The sequence below is a fragment of the Diadema setosum genome, chromosome 21 (genome assembly GCF_964275005.1).
Source record: "Diadema setosum chromosome 21, eeDiaSeto1, whole genome shotgun sequence".
Taxonomy (NCBI): domain Eukaryota; kingdom Metazoa; phylum Echinodermata; class Echinoidea; order Diadematoida; family Diadematidae; genus Diadema; species Diadema setosum.
The window spans coordinates 21,648,650-21,676,312 of NC_092705.1; the positions used below are offsets into that span (position 1 = coordinate 21,648,650).

Here is a 27,663-nt window from a genome sequence, read left to right on the forward strand (position 1 = left end):
CAGCAGAGATTGTCACGAAGTTCACGGAGCAGAGAGGGGAGGTCAGCAGTTCCTTCTACCCGAAAATCAATAGGGAGCCACCAAGCATTCGAGAGTACCGTTACCGTGTGAGCCTGGGAGTGTGAGGATCTTTCTTTCTCATTCTGAATCCACGAAAAAAAAAAAACATATAACGCACCGGTTCTGCCAAAATATCACTTTGTCGGCACAACTTGGCGTAGAACTTCTCTACTCATACTCTGACTGATACGGCCCCACTGATACGCGTTCATCTCCTCTTCACGTCTGTACTGCATAGAGTGGACTTATAAGTTGTTCATATTCCATCCATTTCAGCCAGAAGAAGAAGAAGAAATAATTAGAATGGAGTCCATAAAGGAGGCTATGATTTCGCAGATGATCATTTCGATGTCACACCTGGAATGTCAGGACAGCAATAAGACGGATTGTGGAAAAGACGCTAATGACAATACCGAGGTAAGAAACTATTTCCGACAAAATCTTTCCTTTATTCGAATCAGTGTCCCCCTGTTCTTATTTATCTTTCTGTCTGATTAAGATCTGATGTCTGTGCGGAGAAACATTAAATCTCATTTTCTATAAAAAAAGTGAAGAGTTTGAATGCAGAAACAGATAAATGCCATTTCAAAAGCTTTTTGTTAAGATTAGATCATCAAAGTAATAGAGAAAACTCACATTGTTTCAATAATACCGCACTCGTCACATAACAAATATATTTTGAAGATTTCATGAAAATCATCTTTATAATAGGCCTAAATATTAATCTTTTTTTGTTGTTGTTTTTTTCAGCCTCTTGAATCTCACATATCTCAGGTTGATAAAAATGGATGTATCCGCTTTAGCATTTTAAACTCTTTCCTCCTCTTCTCTCTCTCTCGTCTGCGCTGTTATGCCATGCAAAGAGACTTTACGCTATCAAACGCGCACCATTGACTCTCAAAGCACAATATCGTCAACAAAAGGCGCTAAAAAGTGGCATGAAGCTTACCTTTCTCATTTTATGATACAATGTGTTGTCATGACGCAGGCCTTTTTTTTTCAAATATATATTTCAACCATGGAGCCTTTGTAGCTCCATGTTTCAGCCATCAGTCAATGCAGGCGTGTGTGCGAAAAACCCGCGGCGCACAGTAAAGAGGTTCACGGGTCATGGCGCATTGGTGTAAAAGGCAATTCTTCCTTTTTTATTTCCTCTCTACCTCGCTCGCTCGCTCTTTCTTCTCTAGGAAAAAAAAAAGTCGAAACAATCCAAACTCGAACTTCAGAAGATTCATTGTAACAGGTGCATCTCTCAGGCAAGAAATCGATACATTATTTCTTTTCCCTTGGCATTGATCCTTTTATCTATCCCGATTATAGATTATCTCCATCTCCACCAACCAAGTTAGTATGTAGGCACAGTATGGTAAGTGTGTGAGTTTAGTTTGCGAGCTCCTTTTAAGTCACTTATCGGCCATTTCCAGATGAAATCCCATAAACGACTTCAAATCGGCAACTCCGTGTTGTTGCTTTTTTTTTCGCGCCATGACTGTCACAGTAATACATGTTTTCCTTTTAGCGCATGTTATCATACAAATTCGAATTATGCCTTGTTAGAAGAAATAGTCATAGTAATAAAATCTGTCAGCCCAACGGGAAGGAGAAATCTAAAACCCAAATACAACAATTAAGAATAACTGTGAAATGTGAAAAAGTACAGCTAGGCCACATGATCTGAACTTGCTGAGCTCGAAGCTTGAATAGAAAAATCTATATTTTACCCGATCATGGCATTGCACGTGATAACAATAGCAAATCTCTTTGTACGAATGTTGAATACTTTTCTTATACTCTTATCTATTCATCTCTTCTACTCCCCTCCATCGAGACACATTGTGCGCTGCGAACAATACGTGTCGGTTTCTGAATGGAAAGGCAGGCTAAAATATTGATGGGATGCATGAGATGAGAGCCACATAAAAATATATATCATATTTATTCAATCAGTCAAGCGAACGTGTGTGCATCCTGACCGCATTCACAAAGAGAGCGGGAGAGAGGGAGGGAGAGAGAGAGAGAAAGCATAGGAGAGATGGATAATATACCTAGAATTAGTGCGCGAACAATAATCAATTGGAATCGGGATATTTATGTGCGTGTCATGAAAAACCCAAACATAACTCAAAAGTGATCGAAGACCTGCGATCAATGTAGAGTTTTTTGAGGCTGTGCCGTTAATAACTCAGAGAGTAAGATGTCTTGTTAAGTGTATGTTTGCCGCATTCATTCTGAAATGATATAATGCTATCCGCCTTCCTTACTTTAATACATTGCTGGTAATGACACAATGGGAACATGTTCTTCCTTTTCACATGACCCAAACGCAAGTGTACCGTGTCAAATTGCTCGGATAGACATCCCATCCATGAAGTAATTACCGGATCTACCCTGGGTAATCTATTTAATCCCCGATCCAATCCTAGGCTCCAGGCTCCGTCAAATCCTCACGTCGGACCCCGCCGTTCCTCAGGTAAAACATTCCACACCGCGCTACCTACTCAAAACTAGAAAATCACTCGGAGAGTGCAACCTCCTCCAAGCAGCTTTATGTCACTTCCTCCTATTATCATCCTATACAAAGACGTTGACTCGGATCACTATCAACATTTCAAAGTCTGTTCTTTGTGTCATCAAAAAGTGTATCCAAAAATTTCAACCAAATCCGTTCATATATATTGAGAAGTTCTGCAAACAAACAAACAAATAAAAAACAAACAAACAAACAAACAAAAAACAAACAAACAAACAACAAACAAACAAACGCCGAAACAAACAAACGCCGGAAAAGACATAACATCCACGACGGAGATGATAGTGACGAGTCCGCCAGGGCAGGCTGGTGAGCGTCTCACCTCTACCCTTCCAGGTAGAGGGCTGGAACGCGCATCGCATTCCCCAGCAAACTCAGCACGAGCAGACGATATAACCCCAAAGGTTCTGCCGTGTCTTGCCAAGAAGGTACCAGGCTGGTCTGCTAGCCTTCTCTCTCGTCAGTAATGGTCCTCAGACAAAGTAGACAGCACAAATACGAATGAAAGATGGGGCGAAAATCCTACGAGACTGCCTTCTTTAGAGAAGATTCGGGCGAGTTTATTAATATGCTTGCAGTACATGTAATACAAAAGCAGAAGGTTTCATTTTGTCTCGAGATATTTTGAATATTGAGCCTGCAAATTAGTTTGTCATGCATATTCTATCTTTGGTACAACCGTGAAAACCACATTGCCATAAACATTTCGGTTTGAATGACACTGTGAAAATCTCCTTCAGTGCGGTATCAAAAAATGGTTCTCACGAATCGATTCATTCACGGTTAAGTGGTATTCTAGCTAAGAACTTCAAGAGCATCAGGAATGTAGGTATGTATGGCGTCTACGTGGAATGGATCAGTGGTTTCAGTCTTGGCAATAATAAAAGAACCTGCCTACGAAGTCTTTACAGTGTTTAAAAGCGCAGACACAAATGCCTCTATTCATAACCAAATTAATGATGACATATTGGAAAAGAGGGTACATAAAAAAGGGGGACAACCATCCCTCTGCCTCATCCACCCCCCCCCCCCCCCAAAGAAAAAAAAATCGATAAGTTTTATCGAAGAGGGGGAGGTATTAGTGAATGGAAAGCAAGCTTGTGATGGAGTGGTGTAGGAGTAATACGTCAGAGCCCCTACGCGGTGAATGGATTGACAAGTCACTGTCTATCGCGTGACAACAAAACATGTGTAGCCGCGACTCAACGCTATCGCACATGCTTCAAATAATAATAGTCCCTCTCACCCTCCCTCCCGCTCTCCCCTTCCACTGTCTCCTCCCCTCCCCTCATCCGTTCTGTTCTCCCCCGTTTCCGTATGTTCGTACCCCCTCCCACTTAATTTTTAAAGGGACTGTACAGTATTGGATGAGGTGGGGATTCATGTTTTGAACATTCCTAAGTGCGATAATGAGAAACCTCTTATGAAATATGAAAGAGCAGGTAATTGTAAGAGGGATTCAACGTTTATTTGATGAAAATTGGTTTTCAAATGGCTGAGATATCAAAAAAAAAATGATAATAAAAGGCGACAGGCCACGCCTTTTATTAGGATATCTTTGTTTCACCTTTTTTTTTGGATATCTCAACCATTTCAAAACCGATTTTCATCAAGTAAAGTTTTGATACCCCTTTTAAGAATTGCATACTCTTTGACATCTCATAGAGTGGTTTCTGGGTATCTCGCCAAACGTTAAAAGCTAAATCCTCACCTCTACCAGAACTGTACACACCCTTTAAAGGCCATACTCTGCATGAGGCAGGCTTTGCGCTTAATTAAAATGACGATATTCGGCTTTGTCAGCTTTGGCTTTGTAAGCTAGAAGTCAGGTTGTATGATTCACCCAAACAGTGTCTACCCAATAAACGCATTAGTGTGTAAACGGTAGCTGCTCATTCATGACAGTTTTCAGGCTTCCTCCATCTTTACACCCCTCCCCGATCCTTCGTCTCCCTTCTCTCCCCCTCCCTGTCTCTCTTGTAAGTTGTATTAACTATTATGTAATTTCTTATTCCTGTGACATTTTACAGTAAAAAAAAAAAAATGTCAAGCTTTACTCTAAGCTCAAATTACAAACAAGTTTATCCAATAGCAAATAGGGGCATATACCCAGATTTGAATTGATTTGATTTCGATTGTAGTGTAGTATGTATTTATGTATGTATGTATGTATGTGTGTGTGTGTCTCACACTCTCTGTGAGTGTCTTATCCATATACGCATTCTTTTGCCTCCACACAGAAGACAAGTTGTATCATTTTGTCTCCCCGTTATACTTCATAAACGATGAATAAGTAGACAGTGTGGGATGTGTTTCTTCTCGCCTCCCTGGTTCCACGCAAGGCCTCGATTTGATTTGTTTTATACGCGATGAGGAGCAGAGTTGATTTCGATGCGGACTACCTACAATACATTGCAAGAGACCCGCTATTCCCCCTTCCAAAACATCGCGATGAACTTAACGGGAAACATTGTTGCCCCACATTAACTTTTAATTGAAGTACAGATATCCTATAGGCCTACCTAATATTTCCTCTACTGCAGCGTGGGATTCGTGGGTGGTTCATTCGCTGCCCTGGGGTAGGCCTACATTAAAAAAAAAACAAAACAAAACAAAAAAAAACCACGTATTTTAGCACCGGTCAGCGAATGTTACGTATATGCTTCGAAGCGTACGCTCATCGGTAACGGTCGACTCTTTGGCTGTGTGTGTGTGTGTGTGCTTTATCTTTACACAGAGATCAGTAATAAGCCTTTACACAATTTGTCAAAGGGATTCTCGAATATATCCGAACCAGGCCGGGCCGGGCCAGCCTTCTCACTCCACGAATCCCCACTCTTTAGGGTCTTTGACATTTGGAGTGGAAAGGAGACACTGAAACAGGATTGGAAGGCGACCGAGTGACGCTCTGTGTCCTCCAGAGGGTCAACGCACATTTTTGAATGTTACACGGGTCGAACCAGAGCTGCAGCTTGAATTGTGAATGTGACACCTGCAATTTATATGACCATTTGGATCTCTTGCCGAAATTCAATGAAAATCGGTTCGGCGCGCCAGAATCACCATTGTGGCGCGCCCCGCTCTCCTCTACAATTGTGGGGTCAAATCCCTTCAGTTTGACAACGGCAAAGCTGAAGTAGACATAATTATCAGAATAAATTCAGCGGCGTCATCTCGCCTTTGGCGGGTGCATTCTTTAGCAAACAGTTCCAATCTATTCATGAAAATATAAACCATTTGTAGCGTCACAATTTCGTGCGTCAAAGTTGCGTCCAAAACTGGCAGGATTTGCAAAGAGGAATCCTGAAAAAAAAAAATCATGCCTTTGTCCCGACTTCTTGACACATCTATGAGTGACCGAGAAACTGCAATGATTTGACTTGCCCGGTACGTACTAGATGAAAAACTCCCTTTATTTACCATGCTGTCATGCTTGCGAATGAAAAGAAATGATGGCGACTTATGTCGATGGAACTCGAAAGGGCAAATGAGGTTGTGGTGGGGAGAAAAGGGGGTAAGGGATAGGGAGATGTGAGTGGATTGGGTCTGTGAAATAAGTGATACTGACGGGGGGGGGGGGGGGAATCATCGTTGCTTGTTATAGTTGTGTTTCTTTCTCGCTAGAATACGATCAACATCCACAAGTCATATTTCAGATTGCAAGCAGGCATTGCTCTCAGAGCTCGACCTGATCAGTCCACACACTGCTGTGCATCATCTTGACTGAGGCTATAGCTCCCACCCCATCCCGATGCATTTCCTCGCCTCCCCCCCCCCAATAAAAAAGAACTAAGGATGTGAAGGCAAAACGGATAGAGGACCACATGCCTTTCTCTTCATTGTTATTTTACACGGGCAAATTTTGATAGAATGCAGTGATTGTAAAGACCAGCGAGAAGTTATAGGATTGCTCACTTTCTTTTTGCAAAACTTGTGAATTCAAACAGTTCTTTGGAGATTTACGAGTTCGTTCCTATAGTTAATTCCGGTGAGTAATCACGAGTAATCCACTAAAACCAGAAGTGCCTAGACACTGGCATTCTTAACTCACGAATGCGGTCGTGGTTTTTTCACCTGCTGATCATCTCGGACAGGAAGTCAGGATAAGTAAATATTGCCGGATCGGCCAGAAATAGCATCAGTTCAATATAAAAGACAAGTGAAGACATTGAGAGATTGTTGAGTCCAGTGACATCCCTGCTGGAAAGAACACAGTGTCCCACAGTGGACGTGAGAAACACAGTGTGAACACAATGTGAACACAATGTGAACACATTGTGAACACAGTGTGAAATCTCTTCACACTGTTAAATTCGAGCGTTTTAAACATTGTGAACACATTGTGAATCATCAATTCACAGTGTGACGCGGAACATTGCCATGTGAACACTCTGTGAAAACCAAACCACTGTGTGAAATCATCTCCGTTTCTCAAAGTCGACTGTGTGACCACACTGTGAACACACTGTGGGACACTGTGTTCTTTCCAGTAGGGATCGCATGCTCATAGGCTAGGTGATGTTGTCAGCGTAGCTATATATGATGTGGAAGACGATCACACAGCTAGGGGAACCTAGATGAAATACAATCAACCTGGAAATTGAACGAATGTATTTTATAATACTTCGGAAACAGTGCGATTTGAAGTTTCTACAATCTTAGATCGAGGAGATCGAGGTCATGTGCCTGTGAAATTTTTTACCAGGGTCGGAAAGTCGTGAAATATTATTTTCTCGTCTTTGGTTACTTTTAAGTACTTTGATATTGCAAACTTTCCAATGCCTGCAAAACAAACCCTCCTTCTTCTCATGTTTGTATACCAGGCTGACTCAAAAAATTATGCTGGAAGGAAAAATCGATGTTCGTTCTCACAACAACACCCTTGACACGAAATCAAGACTTTTTTTAGTGAACACGATGCCAATGGAATTGAGGAAGATTTTGCTGTTCATTCGATTCCATTTCTTTATAAATCCAATACGTGTATATTGGTTTATCACGTGCAGAACCGTTGTATAGCTTTATCGTATGTCATGGCTCTGGTGATAGCATTACCCTGTCAGTCGCTGATTCACCTTTGCAACCCCTGTGAATACATTTTCAGTTTCTGTTTAAGATCATGAAGACACAAGGATACGGTTTCATATGTGACTTACAGCATGCGATCCAATATAGTAGGCCTACACGAGTTTTTCGTCTCAGATATGATGCCTGCTCTTATTCTAACCTTGTAGCAAACGCCCGTTTTGTCACCTGTTCAATTCATTTGAAGTAATATTGACTATAGGAATGCATGCATATTGCGTGCAGAAGTATTTGTAAGGTAGGGCTACCCCCTTTTCCTCCCCTCCCCCTCCCCTTCCCTCCGGTAGTCATTGTAACGGATATAATATGACTGATATTTTGAGCGCATTGCGTGAATGTCTATACATGCATAGCCCAACTTGTGACTGTTAAAATGCCAAATTTGACCTTTATTATAATAATAATAATGATAATAATAATAATAATAATAATAATAATAATAATAATAATAATAATAATAATAATAATAATATTAATATCAATATTAATAATGATAATATTAATATCAATATTAATAATAATAATAATAATAATGATAATAATTATAATTATAATAATAATAACTATTATTATTACTATTACTACTACTATTATTATTATTGTTATTTGATAATAATAACAAAGGACGTCTATATTGCGCAGCTACTATAATAATATACTCTACTGTATGCACATTACAACACAACACAATTATAACGTCATTTCGTTCAAAAATATGATTTTGATTTCAGATTTTTGCCCCGCCACACTTTCTCACTGCCCTTCCAACTCACAAGGTTGGACAGCAACCCTGACAAGCAGCTGATGAGACATTGGTTGCTCTGATAATAGTATCCCTGAAGGATATTTTTGCGATGTACAACAATGATCTCGAGAACTTCGAAAGTCTCATCATATGTCTTCGTATGTCTCATCAAGTAGTTCCAGATTAGGTTAACTAACGAAGAAAACCTGCCTACTGCACTGTGCTTTGTAGTTACTTGATCCAAGGCCCAGGCGTGGAGAACTACCAGGGAGGTCCCTGGAACTACGTTTGCTGAAAACCAGTTTATTCATCGAACTAATAGTTCACCCTACGTGTACTTTGCGTTCCCTTATGGAGTTCAGCGTCTTCAAGATACAAGCGCTCATGTTGGTATATTTATCTATCTATTTATATCTTTGTATATGCATATAGAAACGCTTGAGAATGGAAATTGTTGCAGCAGCTTATTTACGCGGGAAAAGGTAGACGCCTGTCTCCAAAGCAACGAATGCAAAAATCCTAGTTTCTCAGGGAATGAGGCGCCGGACAAAATTAGTTGACAACATCGTATCTGTGCGAGTTTGGATCTCAGGCAGGCAGTGAAATGCGCACTGACGGGCATACGACGAGAGCTAAACAAAAGAAAAAAGAAAAGAAAAAGAAAGTTGGAAACGTGTTCAAACAACACGCAAAAATAACTTTGAATAATCCATGAATCATGTAATGAGTGTGTATAGGGGTTACATTACATTAACACGCCAAAGGAACCTGCCACCAATGTGAAAGCTGAATGAAGATTGACACGGCTATGTCACTTTCATTAAGGGTCTTTTGTCATTGATTATTAATGAAGGTCTAGTTTGACACCTGTCTCGGCACCGCCGTGATCAATAATGGATCTAGTATTTGGCAAGTGCCGGTTCTAGCACGGTTAGTTTACCAAGACTTTATTAACTACCACCCGCCACATAACGACTGTCTTTTGAGCGTACGTAAAATAATAATGATGATAATAGAAAAATGAAACTTTACTTTCCCATGTAAAATGAATATCAGCCTTGCGCTGATTTTACTTTTGAGTTCACCTAAAAGGCTAAGGTACAGTGACGATCGGCCGCTGCAGATCATTTATTTTGACGTAATTTGATAATGTCAAATTGGTGACTTTCAACCTCTTAAAGGTACTGTTTACCTTTGGGAGCAGTAATTTAAAAATGTTCAAGATATCACTTTTGATGCATATGTGTAGGTCAGTTGTATCACAAAACATCCTACCATTTTATAAATTATAAGGAGATATCACTAAATTTGCTTATTAAACCATAACTGTAGACGGTTTAGTCCGGGATCATTTTTTATTGTAACTATTGTTCACATTTTGTATATTCAACAATACTTAACAACACTTATACTGATTCAAATTTTTACATTGGTTGTTTCTATCCCTAACTCACATTCTAGAACTATTTTGAAGCACGAATGCTGGGTTTTTGTTTCATCTGCAAATGGTAAATTATGCCTTTAACAAGTTGCACGATGCATCCTGCCGTCTTTATCTGTCGCATTGTTTTTACACGAAACATTTATATCTATATTTTATGAGCTTTGAATTCATACCATTTGAATTATCATTCTTATCGAAATGCTTAAAAAGGTCTTGAAATGACCCTATTTCACATGAGATTACATAATCGTAACAGTCATCTTGACAGTTGGAACGAAACCTCCATTCAAAAGCGTCTTCGGCGAGGAGACTCGGCGGTTTTATCCGCTTCTCCCCGGGAGCCGTGCTATAGGGCCCCTACGAGACACTTGGCGGCGTGTTTACGGGACCGTAAATATTTTCGGTAATACCTGATGTAGTTCTTATGGTAAAGCCGTATCGTTACGTGAGAACATCCTAGGCATTTGGAATAACCAACGATCAAGGTCAGTTGTTAAAGATACGTACGCGCATTTACCTTAATGTTTCTGGTATGAAAAAAATATATATATATATATATTTGTATGTTCATCCAGGTGACAAAGATATCATCATCTAATCCAGCGGGATAAGTTCCATAGGATACTGTTTTCAATAAAGTAATCAGTGCTTAACAGTGTCTTTGAATGCAGTACATCCTGCCTTGGAACTTCCTGGAGGGAAATGAAATCTTATATTCCTTTTTTTTTTCTCTAGTTCCTTCTCCATTATGAGACGAGAATTATTTGATCTATTCTGATCCGGTTATTGGACAGTGATGAAACGATTATTTCGCCCCAATTTATGACAAAACAGTCTCGTCAGTACGGCTTCATAACATCAACTTGGTTGAAATCTCAGCAGTTACTGTTTGATATTCATCATAATGTATAACAGCAGAGTTAAGATCAATTAGCAACGCCAGACACTTTTAAGGGGCTCTGATCTCATCTTCAAAAAAGAAATGAACAAGTGTGGCAGTTCTGAACGACTGGGCTTGCATTTATCGAAGATTAGCAAGTAGTGGTCCGACTTCGATTTCATTTGTTGAAGTACACAGTCTGAAGTTCGAACCACATGAAAAGTTTGATAACTGTATAATACCTTTACAAGCTCATTGACGCTTGTATTCTCTCACTCTACACAGTCCTGAAAGAATGTACGCGAAAAAACTAGTTTAGCGGAACATTTTCTCCGATCATCTGGCTTGTAATTCTGACTTGACGATTACGTTTGAAATACAGCCCTGAGAAGCGGCCAGGATATATTTTCAGGTACATGAATGGAGTTCTTCAATAGCGCATGGATCAAATATCGTTTTACACGAGGGATTTCATGCTTTGCAGATATAGCTTCCCTTTCTCTCACTCGATCACTTTCTTCAAAGGCCATGCCCGCACATTTCCATTATCACTTATCTTTTTAACGGAACGGATACTTGCTTGGACATTTAAGCACACCCGAAGCACAGTTAATGGGGTAAAAAAGAAGAAGACCACATCCCCTTTTACACGTAGATTTTTTATTTATTTATTTGTTTTTATTTTATTTTTTTTATTTTTTTTTTGTAGATAATCTAACCTCGAGACGTTCCTGGTTATGCAACCAAAGTTTTGGCTTCTTGGTGCCTGGGACATGAACTTGTAATTTTTGATATAGCGAAGAGGAACATTCGATGACAATGTCCTTCCTGCTAGGGGTGGAGTTTCGGCGCAATAATTGGACCAAGGAAGTATCATACACCTCGATATGAATCAATAGTGGGCCGGAAGTGTAAGCAAAGAAACAGCCAAAGAAGAATTTGAGGGAAGGATGGAATAGGAATGAAAGAAAGGGAAGGAGAAAGGAGGTGGAAGAGGAGGAGGAGGAGAAATTCAAAACAAGCATACAAACTTTTTGTTCAGTGTATAGCTAGGCTTTGAACAGGGGATTGTACCTGTATGGTCGAAACCTTCCCGACACGAGTAAATTGTCACGTGTCATTTGGCGTCTTGTTTCAGTCTCCTTGGTCCCAGGTATAAAAATGGGTGTAATGGCAAAATGCTCTCTGTATAAGGACAGATGAAATTGAGGAGGCCAACACGAAGGAGGGGGTTAACATAGTTGCAACTGGTGACACACACACAAAAAAAAAAGAGGGGAAAAAAAACTTAAGTACCCATCAATGGAAGTTATTAATGTTTACAAACAGAAATCACGGACTTTGGTCCAAACTGGAAGGCACCTCCCTGGTCCTTGCAAAGCAGCGCAAGAATATAAAGGTTTATCCAAACCCTTTTTTGATATATCATTGATACATGCGTGCGTATTTCAATCTGACTGTCAAGTCCTATTGTTGACAAGGTCAACGATCTGTAAGTGAGTCAATAGTCTTTGTTGCTTCAACATCTCACCTGGGAGAACTAACTGACCGCTTGGACACGTGTTCCCCCACATGTCAAGTTATAGCCCATTACTCACACAGAATAATCCGCATCCTCGGTTTAGGGGTCTCGTGGGGGTACGTAGAGATGTCCGACAGTAGTCCGTCCAGATTTTCTCTGGTTGTGCCGAGATTGTTAAATTGTCGAGAGGAGATTTAACGCAGGGTGATCATCAATTCACTAGGCAACCTTCGCAGAATTATTGAGGTTGTTTTCTCGATCACGCTAACTGTAAGACTCGTAAAAGGGATAAAAGGATTTATCTGATAGCAAAATGGTATAATCGGTTTAAGGGATAAAATCATACAGAAGTTTACTTTATATGTGCCGACACTCAATGTGATGCCCTAGCTCTTACTGCGGAAAGCAGTTTAGCGCAATTATCTCATTACCTGATTTCTTTCGCCCTACAAACCTCTCAAATTTCTTTTTATTTGCCGCAAGAAATAGATATAGCTCTGGATGAGTCCTTGTCGGAGAAATTTAATCATCTCACTCACGTCTCATATGATTATTTTCGCTAGTTGAAGTCGAGAGACAGTAAAGAAAACTTGCGCTATATACGCTATTTTCAAACTCCGATAATCAGAACGTTACTGGTATCTCCCCTCGTTACTATATTTTTGTATACAGACACCCACATTATTATACATGTATAGTTTTTCTGCGTAACTGTTATATATTCCATCTTAACTTCCACTTTCAAGGTGGAGAGAAACAGTCAAGAGGAGAAAAAATGATGAATAAGATGAATAACAAACCGGGCATTCACACGTACCGAGATTTCTTAATTTGAAACAATTTTGTAAGTAAGCAAACCCAAATAAAGTTTATGATTAAGCAAATTTGCCGTGTGAATTGAAACTGGAATCGCCGAGGGTGATTTGAAACTTAATTGCAATTAAGTTTCATCACGATCCAGAGGTGGTTTTCAATCACGTTTCGCCGGAATTAAGCAACAAAACTAGCGTGTGAACGTGATTGTCCTCCAATCATTTTGTTGTTGTGGGGGGGGGGGGGGGTAGCTTACGTGACCCTTCAACCATTTCCGGAGAAAACCCGCGTTACCACACAGGCTACAAGAGTGATTGACAAGAGCGTGGAAAGAAGTCACACCTCCCTTCCTCGCTCTGATATTCAAAACTGCAGATTCCGCGAAGCTTTTTCCTGCGTGTGAACGGACGGTGATTTGAAACTTAATTGCACAAAGTTTGTAATGAAGTTTGTAATCAAGCAACTGGGTACGTGTGAAAAGGCCCAAGGACTCATAATCGCGAACTGGTGCACATCATTAGAATTCCTTGGCTTTCATGCGATCGTCAGAAATGTTGCTTTTTATCTCAGTTCAGTTCAGTGTATTTCTGCATTCCGTGAATTTTCATTACAGAATTTAACAAAATGTCATAGTTTTTTTTTTTTCACAAACACAAGTTTGCCTCAATGTGGTTGATTGAAAAATCAAGTTGCAAAAAAAGAGAGAAGAAGATACATGCAAGCACTGCGACCAATCAGTAGATAGAAAAAGATGCCACAGAACTGGAAGCTGGAAACGATTGTCCTGTCAGAATGAATATGTCGAATCTTTTTTTTTTATGACTCCTCCACGGATTATCCAAATATTTTGCCTATGCAAGACTTGACGAGAGCTTAAACAAGAGCAAGGACAAATAGACGGCCGTGCCAACCTCTGCGAAATGATTTCACTGATGGCACAGGAGTTGTTCCGGATGTAACGTAGGCTACATGGATCGTTTACAATATATTATATATATATTTGTCGCACTCGTGTCGCACTCTTTAGAAGAGAACGAGACAACAGTAGTGAAAAGACAATAAGGACAATATGGAAGGAATCTTATAAGTCTTCATCATTTACTGGAGCGCTACAAATGTTCCTTCTAGTAGAGCAGAAGTTTTACTCTTTAGTGAGATATGTTAAAGTAGATACAATTGATCTAATCCTTGTCTCCTATGTAGGCCTATAGATTATATACCTAAAGTGCCTCTCCAACCTAACAGTTTTTTCCCTTACTTGTGATGAGTATGAATATGAATATAAATGTTCATGTATATGTACATAGTGTGCGTTTCGGGTGTCCCTTTAAGGTATAGTAATTTGCCCGGTGTGAGCCCAGTTAGCGTACACTCGTATACGTTGAAGCAGGGAGGTTGAAGGGATGCAGCTCTTCCATTGTAGTCTTGTGATTGTTTGTAAACAATCCTGGACCGTCTCATCACTATCTACTTGAAACCAAAAGGAATTAGGTAAGAATGGCTGTTCCCTCGTCCGTAAAACCGGTATTCAAAACTTCCGAGTCCAAGGCTTTTCACTTGACACTGCTTGGGGGAGTGCAAAGGAAAGAAAGTGCTAGTGCAAGGTGAAGTGGGAAGTTTATCAGATTTTGAAGCCAGTCACCTTTCCGATATTTTCGTGTGCCGTGTCGCGTTCTATACACCTGGTTATTCCATTACAACAAACAGAGGGTTGCTCTATCCCACACAAACAAAGCAAAACGCAACGGCAGACTCGAGATTTCTCAGCCACTATGGGACACTGCATGGACAAATATTGTAACTGTATTGCTCTTTTCAAGGTATGCGTATTTTGTTCTTTCCAAACATTCGTCTTTCTGCATAGACCGGCGTACCATAGTTTTTTTTAAGTGTTTTTGTTTTCGTTTTTCTTTATCAATTCTTAAATGTATTCGCAAACGCTTTCCGAAGCGTAGGTGTAAGAGTTCGTGTGTGCGCATGTGTGTGTGTACGTGTGTGTGTGAGTGTGTGTGTGCGCGCGTGCCCTTTTAAAGTTCTTGCGCGCGTTGATATCATTTTTTATATTTCCAGAACTCAAAATTATCTGTCTGGATGTGACATACCTGAATATAGCCAGTATTGCTTCACCGGAGGTCCCTACCCTTAGATTGCATATGGTATTTGCACTCTTCCTCTGAAAAACAGCGACTGGTCACTTCCCTGGACTGGTCGACCTCACAAGTCTTTCCTTTCTTATTTTCTGGACATGGACAGAAATTGGGCAGGGTGTTGAGATCATGGAAAAGACATACATTTGTTTTGTTTTAGTTTATAATCAGTAACATGCTATCGACTGTCAATTCGTGCCATATACCTTATACACTGTACCTGTTATTTTCCCGTACAGATGTTTTCGTGAATGAGGAGGTTACATTCAGACATTTTTCGTGAGTTGTTGTTTTCGCTATTTGACAAAGAGGCTATAGTAAGAGCAAGGATGTGAGCCAACTAGTGTACGTACCTTGGCGTGTTGCGATATTATTTTCGCATATTGTTAAATTCGCAACAGCGATTCACGAAATTCGCGAAGATTAAATCCTCACGAAAATAACAGCTATTCGTAGTATTTTGTGTATACAGTGAGTGCGGCAATATATCGTGGCGGCCACTGACCAGGGAGGTACCACCTCCCTGCACTGACAGCGTAGGAGACAAAAGATGATAGTGGTTATGGTTGTATAATGGGCGTTGTTGGGTGGTGCGTGTATATCGACTATTCGGGATTTCCTCGATGTCTTTTGAATCACTGGGATGAGCTCTCTTTCCCTGTTCGTTCCAAAGAATGGCTGCAAATTACTGACTGATTGTGACAGCCTGATCCGACTCTCCCGTGGGGATCACGTTTTATAGTCAAAGCTCAGTAATCGGTCGTAGCTGGTGTTTAGCAGATTACGGGTTCAGTTCCTTGTTTATAGAGGAATACTTGCCAGACACGCATTTGGACGCGAACAATGCAAGGATTTAAAACACAGACATCACCTCTTTATAAAGGGGCTACAACAAAGGGAAACGATCCATATAGAATCGTTTTAAGATCCAGTAGACGCGAGGGAATTGAATTAAAATTTTGGTGTCTTCTTGATTGCAGCCAAACATTCGAACACTGGAAAAAAACAGAAAAAAAAACAGAAAAAAATCCTAGAGCGCCAAATTTATCTTGGGCGGGATAGGCGCTTGAGTTACTTCTTCAAAAATCGAACTGGATAAAGAGTTGAACAAACAATAAGGACTAGAACAGGGTATGTCCATAAACACGACTACCAATAACAATTTACTGACTTTCAGAGACAAAAAAAAAGGGGGGGGGCATGTGAAAGAAAAAGACGCACAGCAAAAGACTTCCGAGGCAAATTGGATAAGTCTCTGTCGTATTGGATTAGAACACATTCTCCCTACAGACGATCGGCCCGGATCTTCACTCTGACGCAGTAAATAGGACCTGGTACTCATATCACTTCTAATGGGGTACACCTCTAAATTGGATCATTGCGATGACTTTGCAACGTTCTGTGGCAATCTCCATTAACGCTTCAGCGACGCATCCGCATAGCCTTGGGTAAACGCGTTCTGTCGAGTTATTTCTGATCCATCCAGCACTATCTCCCTTTTTTTTTTCTGTTCTCCGTAATGGCATATAAGATCTTGGGTACGGACGCCTGATAACTCGTAATTTCGGTTGATAATTAATCTTGCATTATGAGCCACCACATTAGCGTTGGAGGTGATGAGAAAAGTATTGAGAGAGGAAATAGTGGATGTGGTAATTTGAAATCACCGATATGTGTTCCACGATGCCATTCCCATTAAATGAATCAGCTCAGCGAGGATGTAAATAATAGATCATGTAATATGATAGAGATAGACATACTGAATGAAACAGCAAGCCCCACGCTAGTAAACGATGACCTTCATTTCTGACTAAACGAACTAATAAGAACGCATTACTAGGTGTCGAATCTTCAGGCTCGTTACAGGCGAGGCCCCAGTGATGATGCGAGAAAATTGTCACTGAAATGTCACTTGCTCGTCTCGTGCGGAATGTATTTATTATTTTGCTTTCATCATCTTCAGTTCTTCACTTCTTCTTCCATTTGTAGTGTATCCTTCAAGGCTAAAAGATGAATCACTTTGAACTCTTCACTTGAAAAAAAAAATTATTGTGTGAGATTATTATTTAACTGCTTGGGGAGTTTTCACGGAGTGTTCTCAGAGAGCAGGCGGCTGCTTCATTCATACTCTCGTGCTATTAGCTCTCTCACTGCGTAACTGTCTGTCTTTCTCTCTCTTCCTCCTCCCCCCCCCCACACATACACACCCACACACACACACACACACACGCGCGCGCGCGCGCGCATTTGATATGTTATCATTCTCCCTCTTACACAAAAACGCAAAATCTCTCTCCCTCGATCTCATTTCCTTTTGTTCTTGAACACTAGGGCATTTCGCTCCTGACAAATTTAGTAAAGCCCCTTCCATAATCAGAGTCAATCCGTAACCATGGTAACGCTCTCCGAAGCTTTCCACGCTTGTTTTCATCTATGGAAGTTTAATCCCATGATTTTGGCGTCCATGTAAATGGTGTTTGCTTTCACCGCCGTTCACGAAGCGAGGAACTTAGCTCTGTTCCGGATTTGTGTGATGGAGCGAGCGGTGGGTTAGGCAGGTGGATCAGAGAAGAAAATCACTCAGGGTCAACGTCATCCCATACAGGGAGTACCCCTTGCTGGTCAGCTCATCTTCATCATCTTCATTACTAGTATGCACAGTGCAGATTTTGGCAGAACGCGCAAGGAAGGGACTTCTGCGAACCTAATGCTGCCCCGATGTGTTTCGAGATTGCTGGAAATTTTGACCTCATGTTCGTCATCCGTCGTCATGTTTAGGCCATGTCAAAACGAACATGAGAAAACATAAATGTATATTTTCGAAAGACCTTGCTTTATAGCACTGACATACACATCTACACACAACGCACACTTAGAGAGAAGGAGTAAATGGGCGTGGTTAGTTGTGAGACAGAGCAAGAAGGCAAGCTATACCTTATATAAGGTTAATAAAGACATTGAGACAGCGCAAAAGGGAGGGCGTGTCTGTTCGCGAAAATAAACCCAGATGCTCGTCTCTCTCCCCCCTCCCTATCTATTTTCCCCCGATTATTTACCCTCTTTATCTATCTATCTATCTATCTGTCTATCTATCTATCTATCTATCTATCTATCTATCTATCTATCCCTCTATCTATCTATCTATCTATCTATCTGTCTATCTATCTATCTATCTGTCTGTCTGTCTGTCTATTTATTTATCTATTTAGAGTTATCTATCTATTCATCTATCTATCTATTTATCTATCTATCTCTCTCTCTCTCTCTATTTATCTATCTATCTATCTATCTATCTATCTATCTATCTATCTATCTATCTATCTATATATCTATCTATCTATCTATCTTTCTATCTATCTACATGTATCTATCTATCTATCTGTCTATCTACCTGTCTCTGTCTCCCCCATAAATGTTTCCCATGGATCATAGTCGATCCTGTTTGGCATCTCGCCCCTGTACAAGCGAGGATGACATTTTTACCTGCCTCTTTTTCGACAGCTCTCGGTAGATATTAATAATACGCAAACCTCACGCGAATGTCCCCATATTATATACACGTCCCGAGCAAGCTCCCAACTGTAATCCCATTTTCCAGCAGAAGGCAATCTGATTAAATGCCTCATCGCTCAAGACAGGGCAAAGGGGTGATGCCCGGGTAGATCGCGTGCACCATTTTATCATGAACATGACCTTATGTGGTACAAGGTGACCCCAACCAGGGAGGTGGAAGTATCCACCTCCCTGTCCCAACCATGTCATAGTCCTAAGAGTAGGTTACTAGTATTCTATTTCCCATCAGGATCAATGATAGAGTCTCGACATAGTGTTCTGTGTAATATAATATAATATTTCATATGTTTCTAGTACCATTATTTTGATCTAATGAGCAGTTATTGACTGTCAGCTTTATCGGCGTCTTTGTTACGGTTGAAATGCTTTCTTTCTAGATGAAGTTTCATATATGGAGACAATAATTTATTGGGATGAGCTCCCCGATGAAGACATTCTATTGGCACAAGTTAATGTACTTGAACATTTGATCTGCTTGAAATATCGCTTGATTTGATCTCAGTATTGTTTTTGGCAAATCATTTTTGATGGGGTCCCATTTACTCTTGTTTTCCGTAAACAACAACAAATGAGAAAGAGAGAAAAAAATAATCGAACTAATGACATCAATTCCGTTTTTAAAGGAAACCAAAACCCAAAGAGAAATGTAGATTGAGTGAAACCAGCAACATTAGGAAATCACATCAGTGAAAGTTTGAGGAAAATCAATTGTTCGATTTTCCTCAAACTTTCACTAATGTGTATCTATTGGAAAGATTCACGTATCAAAATAAAAATGTGAAGGAAAGAATTGTGCGGATGAGAATAGGACGTAGTACGAAGAATAGACACATAGCGAGGTGTTATACGGCAATACGTGTGAAACAAGAACATCGCTCGGAAGAAGATGAGAGAGCCCAGTGAGGCGGATGATACAGGCACCTAGCACCTCCAGATTGTATCGACATACCCAGAGGAAATGGCTTATCCCAAGGAGGTATGATACCTTCTTGCTTATCCTATATCAATGAACCCCCCCCCCCCCCCAAGAGTTTGCACACCACGATCACTCTCGCTCCAGTAACCACTTTTCTTCGAGCTCGGTGTTCCGTTATGGTTTAGCGCCATCACAACCCTTTGCTTTTTTTTCGACGCCAATTATTAAAGTGATTATCTCAACTTCTTGAATGGTTCCGTGAAGATAATACCCAATGTACATCACTACGGAAGGCTCTTTTAGTCGCCAGCGTTGTATAGAACTTAATGACTTGCATAGTACCTGTATTAGACAAAGCTCAAGCTGTGAAGCTACAATGAATCCCTCAGCCTGTGGGGCCAGTTTAAAGGCTTCAGTTTTGTATCAGAGGATCCAATAAAGCCATTATCTCCGCTGCCGAGCACGACGAGTAGGGTCCTACACAAGACAACGCAATTACTTTCTTAGTATTATTCTTGTATTCCGTGGGAAATTGTAATAAGCGTGCAAAAAGATTCAAGATGACGATCAAGTAAATTCCTCCAGATTAAAGTATCCGATTGCTCGAAACAAGACGCAACCCTTTTGCTACATTGCTATACGTTTATGTAGACTTTGTAATGATGATATTATTGTACCATCTACCACTGATGTAGATATAATCCACATCTAACTCGAGGTATTACAGTTCAATCTACAGGCTTGCTTGACGTTCTTTTGTGGAAGGATTAAAGACGGCCAAAAGTTTTGGGTCAACCTCACAGCAGCAATGGCCAAAAATTACATAAATCTTATGTATAGGCATATGTTATGGATGCGGTGTTTTAACGTGGTGATATGTTCTTCTGAAAATGTCAAAAATGGTTATCAAATTGTGGGATGCAAGCACCACGACGTAAAATTACACTGTTATACTGCCTTCCAACTGAATTGAGTCGTGGGATTACCGGATGATGGACAAAGAAGTGCAGGCCCACGTAAGCCAGACCTTTCGGCGATAAGTCAGTGATCAATCTCCTTTAGTAGAATATGCTCTTATCAAACGAATCGGAGTAGAATAGTATTGCAAATTATACTTCCGCTATGGAGTAAACTGAAAGGGAATTATATGCTCTGGTTGGAAAGAATGGAGGGGGGGGGGGAGGGGAATATACATATGATAACAATGAGAAAGTACCAAGCCACCCATCTGGGCAGAATTTAACACTGGTGTTACCATGCAGGAGTATGAGCGTGGCTATAAATAAGATCCAAAAACCTAGGCATGTAAGCATTTGTAATTGAAATTGGCCTTAATGAGAGCGCTGGGGGGGGGGGGGGGGTTCATCTCATTAATCTTAATCTACTAACAAGAAGATTACTCCTCCTTTCTTTTTCATTCCTAAATATAGCCTCGTGGGTAGGTACAGCTGACTCCCACCCTGCCAAGAATTGCGAGCTTTTAAGAATTAAAGATTAGTTTTAGCTGGCACCTGGATAATTTTACGCCTTTCTCAAAATCGTATGGTATATAGACATATATATCATTCAGAGTGGTCAAAATTAGATGTGAATTCCAGATGGATGAAGAATACGTAAACATCACTTTAATTTCTCTCACATTTTTCTAATAACTCGACGGAAGTGTGACGTTGTCTTTGTGACAAGACTAGGAGAAGATGTGGAGTCATAAATAATATGGCTCGATTACATTAATTGAATAAAGACAATATAACTGGGGAAACAAAATTGAAAATAAAGAAAAAAAAAACCCAAATCATGTCGACTCTCGATCTTTCTTCACTCCTCAAAGCTCGACTATGAATTTTTACAGTTGAATCCTCCTGTGCGGTTTTTTTTTTTTTTTGCTTCTCTGTTAAGAACGCAGGCGATTTTCACTATTAAGTGAACTTTGAACCTTGAACTCCGACAAATTCACCAGATAACTAGTTATCCCATTGCTGTTGTTGTTCAACTTCGTTTTGATTTTCGTTTGGGGAAGTGGAGAGGTCGGTGAATGCTTTCGTCTCCCGCGAGTTCATTTTGCCGCCTCAAAATGAGACCTTTAAAGTGACTCATAGTTATCATGGTTATTGTCCTCCAATGAATCAGAGGGCAAATTAAGCATCATTCTTCAAAGGAAATGCTGCCCTGGACAAAAGTTACGTGTGATTTGTTGTAGAAAGTATACAAACGCGACGCGACGCGACAGCTCAACAAAAATTGGATCAAAATCAGAGCAAAATCGTAACGAAGTTCTTGCCGTCCCAAAGTCAGTAAGCTAGTCAGCAGCCATTTGTTTTTTCTCCAAGGTCTTGAAATAGCCGTCAAGGATTCATCAACAGGACGTCATTTGGGTATAAGGTTATTTCAATTATTTGGTAAAAAAAAAGAAGTTGATACATTTTTTTTTTCCGATAATAAAAAAAAGATCTCCATGTTGTTGTTATATTTGTTTTCGTAATGTATAGAGAACTGTGTTCATGCTCATTGCCCGAAATGAAGAAAGGCCGTAACTTCGGAATTCCAGAAAACGTGCATTTTGGACATTTACGTTCCAAAGTAAGATAATTGTTCAGCATAAGATATCTGGGAGGGAATGTGCGATGGTGTACCGAAATATGCACAGCGGTATCTTTTCTCTTTCATTGACAATCCTTGATCTCTTTTTCTATAAACGAAATAACTCAACTACTTGTGGTAAACTTTTCAGGTCTCATAAAGCGTCAGGCTCCCATTCACTGTCTATTCGTGGGGTTTTTTTCCCGCAATCTGAGAGATGAGAGTTCGCATTCTGAACATCTTAATACAGTATTGCATGTCATAATGAAACTAACACGGCATAAGCCGCCATGCTCAAAACCACGGAAAGACACCCACACGATTTCGGATTATCTGTGGCTATTCAACACTTGAGAGAATCAGTTCAAAGCACGTGTGCAATTTCTTTTCCTTGGCCCATGGTTTTTCTTCTTTTTGGAAGCGCTCTCCAAGAGGGAGAATAAGATGTCTGTTTGTTAGTGCAATGGCGCAAAGGCAACTGCTTGGTCAACTTTGAGAGGAAATGTACAATCACCGAGAAGGTTATTACCGTCTGAGTGTTAGTGAGTAACAGAACGACGTAACTCTGACATCACCCAAAACGTCAACTTACTGTTGGTATTTTACCCAGCTGAAATATCTGTGCAACACCACATGCCTACTCATAGCAGAATTAACCCGTCCTGTCTTTATAATCAAGTATGTCTCATTCGTTCATCAATTATTCATTCATATTTGTTCTTTTTTTTTTATACACGCACACAAACAGGAGAGAAACTATGATTAGGCGAATCTACACTGCCATGATTAGGTCGAAACTCATTAAGACGCAGTGTCAGCGGATACATGCCACCACGGAGTCATTCGTCTCACGCGGCCAGCACGATGTCATTCAATTACGTCAAAAAAAAAAAAAAAGAAAAAGAAAGAAAGTCAGTCAAAATAATCATATCAGCCTGCATTTTGCACATGACCAATGTACAGATGCCAAGACAGCAAGATGATAACAATCATAAAGATATCTGTTTTGAATGAAAACGTGATGTAGACACAGGATCATGCGTCATGAGCGTTTGCTGTTGTCATTATTTTCAATTAGCGGTAGCCGGCCACCTGCCACAGTGACAGTTCATTTCCGAAAACAAAACAGAGTGCCGTCAGCTGTTAACACTCTCAGAACAACGATCTCAAAATTAACCTGACGTTGTCTATGAACAGGGTGCCCCTGGAAAGAAGAGGGTTAAGGAAGCTAATGCTCTTGAACGAACCGCGTGCCTGTGAGATCACGTGAAATGAGAGCATCCCAAAAGACATGTCCCCGTCCATACACCGCCTTCCTTTGGGTAACAGGCGCGCTGTCTCTTCGGTCAGTCGCCGACGGTTTCACGGCCGTGTTTGTGGGGATAAGTTTTTTTTTTTTTTTTTTTTTTTTTTCCTGAAGTCAGTCGGATGTTACAGGTTCGAAACCCCCAAACCAGGAAACCACTATCAACCAAGGATGGATTTAACTGACTAGGAACGGAGAGTGAGAGTTAATAACCTGATTTAAATCCGTTCCCAGGCCTGTAGATTATTTTAAATAAAATTGCACCAGGAAGCTCAGATTCCGCTGGGAATGACCGCAGCTTACGCACGACAGACCTTTCCGTCGTCGCAGTGACCGTGGACCAAGCTGTGACTAGTCATGTTGAAAGCTTAAACGCGCGCGTATTCACGAGGTCATTTCCCTCCATGATCGACAACACCAAGAACGCGATGTCTGTAATTTTTGTCGCCCATCACCTTAAGAAGGCTACATACAATCATGTACTACATTACGCCAACTCATTTGATTTTATAAATGAAACCCCTTAAAGGTGACCATCGTATGCTGAGTAAAATCAAACAAGTCATGATATGGTAGAAAAATCGTAATGCATGAAACGTGCCGCGGTACTTTAGATAAAAACGTTTGTGCTTTTGCAAATCTCACGTTACGGAACAGTTGTATCCTTTGCTAAAAATATCTCTTAGTTAAAACTTTCTCTGTGGTTTGTACATAAATGAATTGAAATTGGCGGTATCTTCTTCCTGCTTGTGGCGCCGCTTTTTATAATACGGTAATTTTGTATGGCAGGTTCTGCATTCTGCCCTGTGCATGCAGGTGGCAGGCGTTACATCGGCCCAGTCAGTAAATCGGGGGACGCAACATAAAACCCACAACCTACAAAAATATTTTGATTATTTCTAGCTTGATTAAATAGCTTATGATCTTACCTCCTTCAGAAGACAAGGGGAATAACATAATATTGATATATGCCAGGAAAAAGTCAAGAAAATGTGTATGATTTTCACTATTACAAAAAAAAAAAAAATTAAGATTGTATGGGATTATCTCGTTCCCCGACATGACGGATTGTTGTAGCTCAAATCAGCGTTGACGCCACATGAAGTTCACCGAAAATTTTAAGAATGAATAAGTTTTGAATGGATTTCCTCAAACTTTTTGTGAGATACTGAATATTGATTTCACCTCTTTTATATGTTTAGAGTAAATTTCCCTGTACGAAGTATACACTGGCCGGTTGCAAAAATTCCAGGGCCCATGCTTTAAAGGAAAATGGTATAGATTTGGTTTAGGTGGGGGTTCAGATCTCAGAAAGAGCACACAATTCTAAGGGGAATTCAATTCTAAGAGGAATTCAATTTATTTAATGAGATCGGTTTCAAACGACTGGGCTATCCAAAAACAAAGTAAAACAAAGTGGACCTAATAAAATTTGGGTCTGTGTTTAATATATTAGGACCTCTTTGCTTTTGGATATTCTCAGCCAATTCAAAATAAATTTTCATCAAGTGAACTTTGAATGCCTCTCAGAATTGCATGCTCTTTCATATTTCGTTATAGGTTTCTCATTATTTCACAAAAAAGTCGGAAACATGAAACCCCATTTCAACCAGAATTATGTCATTCCTTTAAGGCTTCCTCGATAAAGTAGTATACAACTTTCACTTTCCACCACAGTAAGGGATATATGGATATATATATACATTTTTTTTTTATTTAAAGGTGCGGTAAATATATTTGAAATGACGTACGAAAAATGATAATCTATAGAAATGTCGCTGGATATATGAATGATGCTGAAATTTTAGATCTTGTACCTCTCGCACTCCATGCGCTTGCTCAAGACGTACAATGTACTTGTATTTCGAATTAGTATACCAGACCGTATCACTGACACAATGTATGTATACAGAGCCTACTAGAAGAATCAGCGTAAGCGACCTGTTGGATTACCACTCCTTCGAGAAGGGAGAAAAAAACAATCTTCCATTTCCAATGTAAGCAGATTATCTCGACAAATCCGCAAATTAGATATCCATTCGATTCCTTTCGTGTCGCAGCAAACGATTAAAATCCTTCCGATCAAAATTCTGCAGATTAAATCCTGGCATCACTTTCTAAAAAACTATTGATCTGCCTTCGTGATAGCATCCAGCGTATGCGCATGCCCATTGCTCCACAGCAGTATTGCTACATAGATCATGCATATCCTGGGGGGGGGGGGGGATCAGTACACCCCTCCCCCACTTTGACCAGCGTCGACCGAATGAATCTCGGATGATACCTTCGGAAAGTGATGGATTTTATGGGGGGGGGGTATCCTTTCTTCTTCTTCTTTTTTTTGCATATTCTTATTAAATGCTCAAGAACTTTATCTTGGAATTAGCAAAATTTCACAATTGCATCTCTTCCGTTAATCTCATCCGAGTTTTATCAGTTCTTCATTGTTGCGGACTATCTTTCAACGGAATACCTATTTAAGAGAAAGGAGCGAGACCAGAAGAAACGACCGCCCCTATACAATTCATTTTAAAAAGATGACCGAAAATTGTCAACAAACATCTTGGGGAAAAATCTCACAGTAGATTTCTTTAGCTGACAATAGTAGCTGCATGCCAATACTTCAATGGCTAATTCAGCATTTTGCTACCAACCGTGAATGCAACACATCACTCCCGGGTCATTGGCAGCACTTGTAAAGGCTAAACTCACTACTTGTCTAAAACGGGGGGTATATATCAATTTTATGTGGTATTCAAATCACATTTGTCTTTTGTCCCCCTGCCATTCACCCCATTGTACATGTCATACGTCCCCTAAAGACACACTAAATCCATTTTGACAGTGACTTTTTCAAAGGTTTCCCCAGCCGAAAAGACGGGCTGTTACTGAGAAAGCGCGATGCCTTTTAAAAGGCCAGGAAACAACACCAATCCTGCTTTAGACGCGGATTGATACAGTTGTCATGGTGCCACAAGGGGGCAGTGTTTACACAAACAACTATATACTACCAGTAAACGATATTTATTTCTCACAGCCCTGGAGGTAACAAATATTTATTGCAAATCCTTCCTGCTTTATCGCAATGTCACTGTAGTATGTCAATAGCTACGCACCGAGAGCAACAAAGCATTAATGTCAAATCAGACGGAAGAGATTTCAAACCTGACAAAATGACAACCTTTCAAAAAATGACAATGAAATCTACCCATTTCATGTTTTTCTTTTCACAAAATCCAAATAGTCACCCGGTTAAAGAACCTTTGGTGAAATCGAGCGGGTTTGAGAAAGAGGGCTTCTTCAAATGTTCGATTCCTTCCGATCCTTATTCAGAGTCCAGTAGTACCTTTATGCTTCATGCTCTTGATATGTTTGTATAATATATGTATTTGTTTCACCTTAGATGTTATATTTTCAAATCAAACCACGTAGTTTTGGCAACAAAATTCCGGTGAACATATAAAACATTCTGCAACAGCTCGTATACTTTATGTTTCATATTTTGCAAAATGCCCCATAAACAATATAACTGTTTTGTATCTATTTGGACTAGTCTCCATGATACCTGGCTATCAAAAATGCTCGTGTTTCTATTGGCATTTGAGATGTATAATGTTTATAGATCACAAACAAAGTGACATTAATAAATAAAATGAATACACCTAATTATTGTTTCATGATACATGTATATTCGAGCTGATATTCACTCTCTGTCCATCTATATCTCTCACATTATTGTATGTCATTTTCTGTATTATTTTTTTCACAGGACCTGCACCTTTTAGGTGCACATCTGTATAAAGTGCACTCCCGTTTTAACGAACACGGTTATAACGAAATTCCCGTTACATGAAAATTTTGATATAACGAAAGAAAACTACCGGTCCCGGGGACTTCGTTATAACGAGAGTAGTCGCCTTTATCAAGTGCATCACCGTATCGCCGCTATCACGCATTGTGTCTCGTTGAATGTAGAAAAATTTCGTCCACATACATGTTTATATATTTCTCCTAAACAAATTTTCTTTTGATGGTAAACTGTGATGACATAAGAAAATTGTT

At 40.0% G+C, this 27,663-nt stretch overlaps 1 protein-coding gene across 1 annotated transcript in view; it reads left to right on the top strand.

Moving 5' to 3' along the window:
- The first annotated feature begins 254 nt into the window (after positions 1–254).
- Positions 255–27,663, top strand: part of LOC140244771 (thialysine N-epsilon-acetyltransferase-like) — a 31,011-nt gene continuing 3,602 nt past the window's right edge. Inside the window, exon 1 of the mRNA XM_072324390.1 lies at positions 255–477. Coding sequence (XP_072180491.1) covers positions 364–477 — 114 coding nt within the window. The 5' untranslated portion in view covers positions 255–363. The remainder of the gene's footprint in view (positions 478–27,663) is intronic.